At 35.1% G+C, this 7,588-nt stretch overlaps 1 protein-coding gene across 1 annotated transcript in view; it reads right to left on the bottom strand.

Moving 5' to 3' along the window:
• Positions 1-1,772, bottom strand: part of LOC107716193 (mucin-19-like) — a gene marked incomplete at its 3' end in the record, with an annotated part of 10,630 nt that extends 8,858 nt beyond the window's left edge. The window contains exons 1-4 of the mRNA XM_016522562.1: positions 1,724-1,772; positions 972-1,197; positions 564-693; positions 344-407 (exon numbers count right to left, since the gene is read on the bottom strand). Of these exons, the coding sequence (XP_016378048.1) occupies positions 344-407; positions 564-693; positions 972-1,197; positions 1,724-1,772 (469 nt within the window). The remainder of the gene's footprint in view (positions 1-343; positions 408-563; positions 694-971; positions 1,198-1,723) is intronic.
• Positions 1,773-7,588: the final 5,816 nt, after the last annotated feature.

The following is a 7,588-nucleotide window of genomic DNA, read 5'->3' as shown; positions in this document are numbered from 1 at the left end:
ATGCAGTATAAACAATTACACATAATGTAGTTTACACATAAAAAATTTTTTATTTTTCAATAAGAAGTCACTTAAGGCTAAAATTTTGCTACTGTGTGTTTTATATATATATATATATATATATATATATATATTAACAATACAGTTTATTTTTGTTCAGCTGTGCAGAAACTCACTGTGTTTGTCTGCACAACAGAGTCTTGTATCAGGCATTGTCCATCAGAGAGGATACTGGTGGATATCAGTTGCTGCATAGTTTCTATAAAACACCACCAGAAAGTATTTTATGATTATATCTCAAAACTCATTGTTTAAACAGCACATAACAACTGAACACACTCACCTGAGCTGTTTTGGTGCCCACAAAGTCCACTCATACCCTCCACTAAATCCTGGTCCAGTTGCACCTACAAGAGATGTGCTCAAAGATTACATACAAAATACAATACGGCCAGGGTCGTTATAAAGTGATAACCACATATGTTTATTCTTTTGGTTAAATCAACAATGCTACATAAAGAATTTTGTAATCTTGCAGACCATTGTCTTTAATGATAACTCACCCAAAGCGAACTGACACCATTAGCTACACTGTACCATGTGACAGACACTGGCAAAACTTTGCTTTGGAGCCTGGTATAGATTCCATAATGAAACACATGCTGATAGGTTTGGTCGTATGGAAGGGAAATACTGTGAAAAGATTAGCAAATATTGTATGCGGATATATTAACAATCAACATTTTTATTGATAAATACTACGAATGTAGTCAACATATTTATTTACATGCTCCAAACCCCGAATTCAGAAAACTCTGTGACTTTAATTCTAAGTCAAATATAACATTGTTATAATCAAATACAATATAATATTATAACTACAACATTTTTAAGCTCCTTGGACAAGATGAACAACCCTTTTAAACTCAAATCTAAATTTTGGTCACAAATGTGACTCATAAATCCCATACCTGCTGCCTTCCACAGTCACAGTGTTATTGTGAATGAGGGTTGTGATTTTATTTATGATAATCTCCACTCTGTCCATCAGGCCATTCAGTCCACGCTGGACGATGATATGACAGTCCACTCCAGCATGACTGAAGTGTGTAAGCGTTACAGGACATGTAGTCTTCAGATGAAACGCAGTTTTGTTGAAGGTATAATAGATGCCACTGCCATATGTCTTACATACATCTGAAAAAAGAACCCAAATAAATATTGATCTTATTTGGGACAACAGCTCTTTGTGTGTTTATTTATTTATTTGTTTGTTTACTTATTTACTGAACATGTGACAAGTGATTAGTCTCAAAAAACACAACAAAACAAAATCTAATTTCCCAGGAATATTGACAAATATTGGACATGCTATTAACATAATTGGACATGATCAATTATGTATTAAAGTAGATAAAATGCAATACTTTCTTACTTTGAGCTGTAAACACAGAATGAATGTGGCCTGTAAATAAAAGCAGAAAAAAAAAAATCCTCAAGATTTGTACCACATCTAGCCATACATAAAACATAATATCGACAACAACAATAATAATGATAATAATAATAAAATAATGTTTAATAAAAAAGAACTGGATAATAAATAATAATCAGTCAATGTAATAAAGTACTTAAAAATGACATGCATTTAAATGTAATATTACTTTAATCCATTAGATTAAATTATATAAATAATTTATTAAAGTAATCAAGATGAGCTAACCTGAGAATACAATGATTATTCCTAAAAGTGCTGCCTCTCGCAGAGCCATGCTGTCCAATAGATATTTGGTGCAGAACTGTTTTAGGACTACAGAAATTCTTCTCGCAGCCCTTTTATGATGAGATCCACTTCACTAATTTGAATAACATGAGGAAACAGCCTCTAGATTAAACATTGACTGTATTCACATTAACTAATAAGGGGGTATGGAACACAAAAGCTTAACAAAGGGCCTTTTATGTGCTCACATTAGACAACCGTCGAGAACATCCAAAGATTAATGTTGAAAATCCCTTTATTTGGAACTGCTTTGTTGTTTAGCTGTAATGGTGTGTAGGTCATATTCTATTTGACATTGTACCTGGTTCTGCTCTGTGAACAGGTGGATTTGATTTCAGGAACAGAAATACTATTAGGTTCCTGTTGAGAATATGACCTCAAAACTCAATCACGGAAAATGCCAATCTCCTGTCAAATGTGTGTTTAAAGAACATAATATGTAACTCTAATCCCAAACCTGGCTATTTATTGATGTAAGTTTCCTTATCGACATCATCAAAACTTTAAAACTGCTTTAAGAAAAAAATTTTTTTATATTGTTTATATTATATATATTTTTGTTTTAAGGAAAATAAATAAAAATAAACAAATAAATAAACAGGTTGCATTGTAGTCTTGTGCAATTAGAGTTGTGATACACATTACATCATTTATAACCTGTTAGCTAAAAAGTCTTCCATTCAATTTTCTTTTTTTTCTTTTTTTTCAAATAGGTGAATTATTACATCCTTCTGCTCCAGGATAAAAAGACAATTATGCATGTACATGCCAAGAACCAGAAAAGATCCTTATAGCAACATGACTATTAAATTGTGATAGAGGGTTAATATTAGATAAATATTACCTAAACAGATAATGCTAGTTAAGGACATCCTTTGGAAGTGTTTAAAACAACATTCAATGGTATTATTATATATGTAAAAAAAAACAACAACATAAAAATGTCAAAAGCTAGACATATATTTATGGGTGTGTTTAATTTTATATTCTGTTATTAAGTTGTAAATAAAACAAAGATTATTGGAGTAGGTTTTCTCCGAGATCATTGGAAAATACTTTTTTTCCGTCAGTGTGTGTGTTGGTGGGTGTGTTAAAAAATCATACCCAAATATGTCAGCTGTCCTTGAACACCAAAGCCATTGCCTAAAAATGTTTTCCCAATAATCACTACTGTACAACAGTCAAGAGACTTGTGAGGAGTTTATAGGTGCCATTTACAAGGTCTATTCTGTCCAGCAGGTGGCAATGTATCTGTTTGTCTGGTCTAAGGCGGTGTTGTCTCATCTATGGTATAAATCCAATCTGCAATTATTCCATACTGTTATAGTAAGCAGAGATAAACATGTTGAGAATACCTTAAAATAATCAGTCCACAAAGCTGCATCCAAATGCAAAAAGTAGTGTTTTTTTTTCAGAATGTAAGCTAATCATCAACAATCACTTCATCAGCACAAGCTGTGTCCAAGCTTATTCGTGTTCTCAGTGAAATAGTGTTGATTTACAATCAATTCCTATAATCGAAATAACCACACTCATGGAGCATACTCACCCTAGATTAGCACTATTATCATGAGAAGTCGGTAACCTAGGCGACTGTTTGAAAACATGAAGGGTAGAATACTAAATGCTCAGTACGGCTTCTGGTGGAATACTACTGAACCATGAAAAAGAAACATTAAAACCATTGAAAGGTGAAGTGAATAACACTGATCATTACAATGGCACCTTTTAAGAGGTGGGATATATTAGGCAGCAAGTGAACAGTCAGTTCTGCTGGGAAACCTTGGGTTGAGCATCTTATGGGATGTTCTGGACCAACAAATCCGATCCATTGAGGCCCCACGTTGTAAATGTCTTTCAGAAGTCTTGTGGAGTCCATCACATCAGAGCTGTTTTGGCAGCACAAAGCAGACCTACATAATATTTGGCAGGTGGTTTTAATGTTGTGACTGATCAGATTGTATACTCTTATGATGAAATTTCAGAAGATGTAGATAGTAATGAATACATCTGCCATAATTATTAATATGGTAAGAATTGAACGATATAGTGTTTTTATTATTATTATGGCTTTATTATCTTTTTATCTTTATTTTCATGGATCCTCCCTGTTTAGTTGTGTCTGTATGTTTTTCACAGTTTATACAAAAATATTATATATTGATATATTGAGAAGCACAACTTTGATAATACAGTAAGAACAATTTTGAGTTCATGAACTCTATAAATTAAATGATGTTTCATTAAATTACCATACTTCAGCTAATTATATGTAAGCGTGAACTCGTGAAACAGTGTTCACTAAACCACTTCATATAATTCCTTGCGTGTAAAAACAACCAAGGCCAAAACAGACACTGAAAGTGACACATCCCCTTAAAGGGATAGTTCACCCAAAAATGAAAATGCTGTCATTAATTAATCTCACCTTCATGTCGTTTCAAACCCGTAAGTCCTTCGTTCATCTTCGGAACACAAATTAAGATATTTTTGATGGAATCTGAGAGCTGTCTGACCCTGCATAGACAGCAACGCAACTGAAATGTTCCCAAGTCCAGAAACGTAGCTCGTCTCCTCCGCATCACCCTGTAACACCATTTTGGAGAGTATCAGCTGGATGTAAACAGCATATGCTGTTCTGTGTCAGCTGCGTCACGCCGGATCTGTTTCCTACGTTGTTGTGATTTGATCTGAACGAAAACAGCGTATCCATGTGACGCAGCTGCGCACAGGGTGAAGACGGCACTCTCCAGGGACTTTCCATCTCTTCCTCCACTCCACCGACCAGCAGGATCGAAGTGCGGGAACACCAGGGCTGGCTGTACCGGCGGATCCAGAAGGGGGACGACATCTACAAAATCCAGCTTGTCGTCCCTAAGAAGCTGGTCCAGCAGATGGTACAGCACTTCCACCAGAGGACAGCAGAGAAACACCATGGACGTCTAAAGACCCTACTGCAGATCCTGGGAGTTGCCAGGTGGCCTTCGGTCCACAGCGACGTCTGGAGGTTTGTCGAGAGCTGCAAGTCGTGTGGTGTGGAGGCCAAGAAGTGTGCTGTCATCAACCCTAGCAACAAACCACCTCATCATCCACCTCATCATCCACCTCATCCCCGTTCATCAGCATCAACAACATCATCCACCAAAGAGACCCGCAAGCCGGATAGGAAGAAACGCCAGGGGGGCTGGCGGACCATCATGGCTGGGTGCAACATAATCCTGGGAGGAGCGGTGCCACCTACCCAAGGATGCCCAGGCTGGTATCGAATTCCACCTCTCTCTAGTGTTAGCTTAGATTCCTCCGGCAGACTAGTGCCTGTGTGGGAGGGCCTAGTTTTATCTAACCTTTTACAAAGACATTTTAGAGCAGAGGTCCCCAACCACCAGGTCGCGACCCACTACCGGGCCATGGAAGAATTGCTACCAGGTCGTAAGAACGTTCTGGGAAAAATATGTATAGATATGACACTCTGTTATTTATTTATGTTAATGATTGTTCTAATTATTATGTATTTTCATTGTATGCAATTGATATGGAGTATAGTTCCATACCATTAAAACAGTCCTATAATACTATATAATAGCCTAATATATATATATATATATATATATTCACTTTATATATTTCTTAAGGACTGTTTTAATGGTATGGAACTGAAAGACTAGGATTTCTATTTTTACTGTGTTGTTTTAGGTCCACTGTGAATATTGTAAATACATATTTGATTTTCACTTTTAATATTGTTGTCTGTCTCATCTTTTTAAACACTCAAAGTTCTCGCACAGTATAATCTGACCCCATTTTAACAATTGTAAATTCGACCCATAGGGCCGAACGTTACAAGTATTCACATAATAATTGATCGTTTTCAGTGATTGAGTCTTAACATTTTAGCCCAACAGTGTTGAGCAATTGGTTATATTCTTTGACACAGAAACACACTTGCAAATACTGTACAAATGAAAGTGTAGTGAGTATCTATCATCTTTAAGCAGTGTTTACAAAAATAACTTTGCATCTAGTTCTTTACCTAGTGAGACCAGCTGTCTGATGGGCCAATGCACCTACATCAAAGGAAAAATGTTGTTGATTTAACTGATTGCACAGCTAGAACTGATCTTGTGTCAGTTGAAAGCCGCTAATACGACCATAAGACGAAAGGCAAGACGAATGGCAACGATCAATCAATACTCTCAACCTCAAAATAAGCTCTTTTGTAAAGAGACAGATTACCCATTATGTACAAATACAAGCTCAAGAATGTGTGTGTGTGTGTGTGTGTGTGTGTGTGTGTGTGTGTTTTCCAGGCTGTCGCTATGAATGCTGGGATAATCAGATTATAAACAATCAGCAAATACTGATATGCTATTATCAACAATTATGTGTATGAAGTCATTAAGAGGCATATGAAACCACTCGAGTCATATTGATTCTCAAGAGATTCTCAAGAGCACGACCAAACAATATCTTTCGGAGATTGTAGAATCTCATATCAGTAATTCCCCACTATACTTGAATCAATAAAAATAAAGAGCATTCATTAGCACTTCAGTTGATCAAACAGTTTTGATCAACAGCTCTACTCAGTATATTTCATTTCCTGCTCTTTGGCGATAGAAACCCCGCTCAGAGCATTCAACCCACACTTAAAAGCTCCACTTGGCCAATCAAATTTGAAGACAAGGAATAGAACTAAATATGTAAAAAAAAATATATATTTAGGCCTAAATTTGTGTATTTATTTGAATCGTATATAAAATTTCAACAAACCCACACTTAAAAGCTCCACTTCCATTTTCAAGAAAAAATGTGAAATGTGACAATGTGAATTTAAACCTAGTGGTTGTCCAAAAACATACAAATAAAATTGTACAAATGCATAGCCATCAAGTCACCAAAATAGTGGTTGTACAAATTCATAGCCATTAAGTCACCAAAATATAAAAATGTTATGAATTGCCATGAACAAGCACACTCCTGGCAAACCTCTGCTCACATACTGTAGACTGGAATGCCACAAACAAAAGCATGCAGGCTATACAGTAAAAACAGTGAATCATGTGTAATATCAGTGATATTATAATATCTGCACCCTTGGGGCAGCACTTGGCCAATCAAATTTGAAGACAAGGAATAGAACTAAATATGTAAAAAAAATATATATTTAGGCCTAAATTTGTGTATTTATTTGAATCGTATATAAAATTTCAACGTGATTTAATGAAAATGTGTATGTATTTTACGTAAAATGTGGTTCTACAAAACGTACATTTACTTACGTTTACACAGACACTGAAATGTACAGCATCTAAACGTACAATATTGACGTATTGACAACACCTAACATAAATTATTTACGTATGAACAACTTTGCAGATTTACATATGAATTCTTATAAATATCGCAATTTCGGAATTAACATTTTTATTGAATTCAATTATCATATTAATGGCATCATTACAACTACATTTATTAAATTACGTTTACTCATTTACTTATAATATGCAAGGAATTCGTTCTGTTCTGTGTGATTTCTGCTGCCAACTCATTTGGAAGAATATAATGTTAAACAAAACTACTCTTTAAACCATTAAAATGAATATCATTTCTGCAATAATTTCACCATTACTTATCATGTAATATTTACTTTGTTTACTATGGGACACAAAAGGCGTTTTCTACGACCTGCTGTGACTGACAATATAACCATAAAATACACCAAAAAAACACAACATAATTACAAAAAGAAACAATTTTATTAGTGCGCTGTAATCCAAATCTTCAGAATCCATACGACTGCGAGGA

The sequence above is a fragment of the Sinocyclocheilus rhinocerous genome, unplaced genomic scaffold (assembly GCF_001515625.1).
Source record: "Sinocyclocheilus rhinocerous isolate Xijiao unplaced genomic scaffold, SAMN03320098_v1.1 scaffold3022, whole genome shotgun sequence".
In the NCBI taxonomy this organism is placed as follows: domain Eukaryota; kingdom Metazoa; phylum Chordata; class Actinopteri; order Cypriniformes; family Cyprinidae; genus Sinocyclocheilus; species Sinocyclocheilus rhinocerous.
This window is presented reverse-complemented; position numbering and strand designations above follow the sequence as displayed.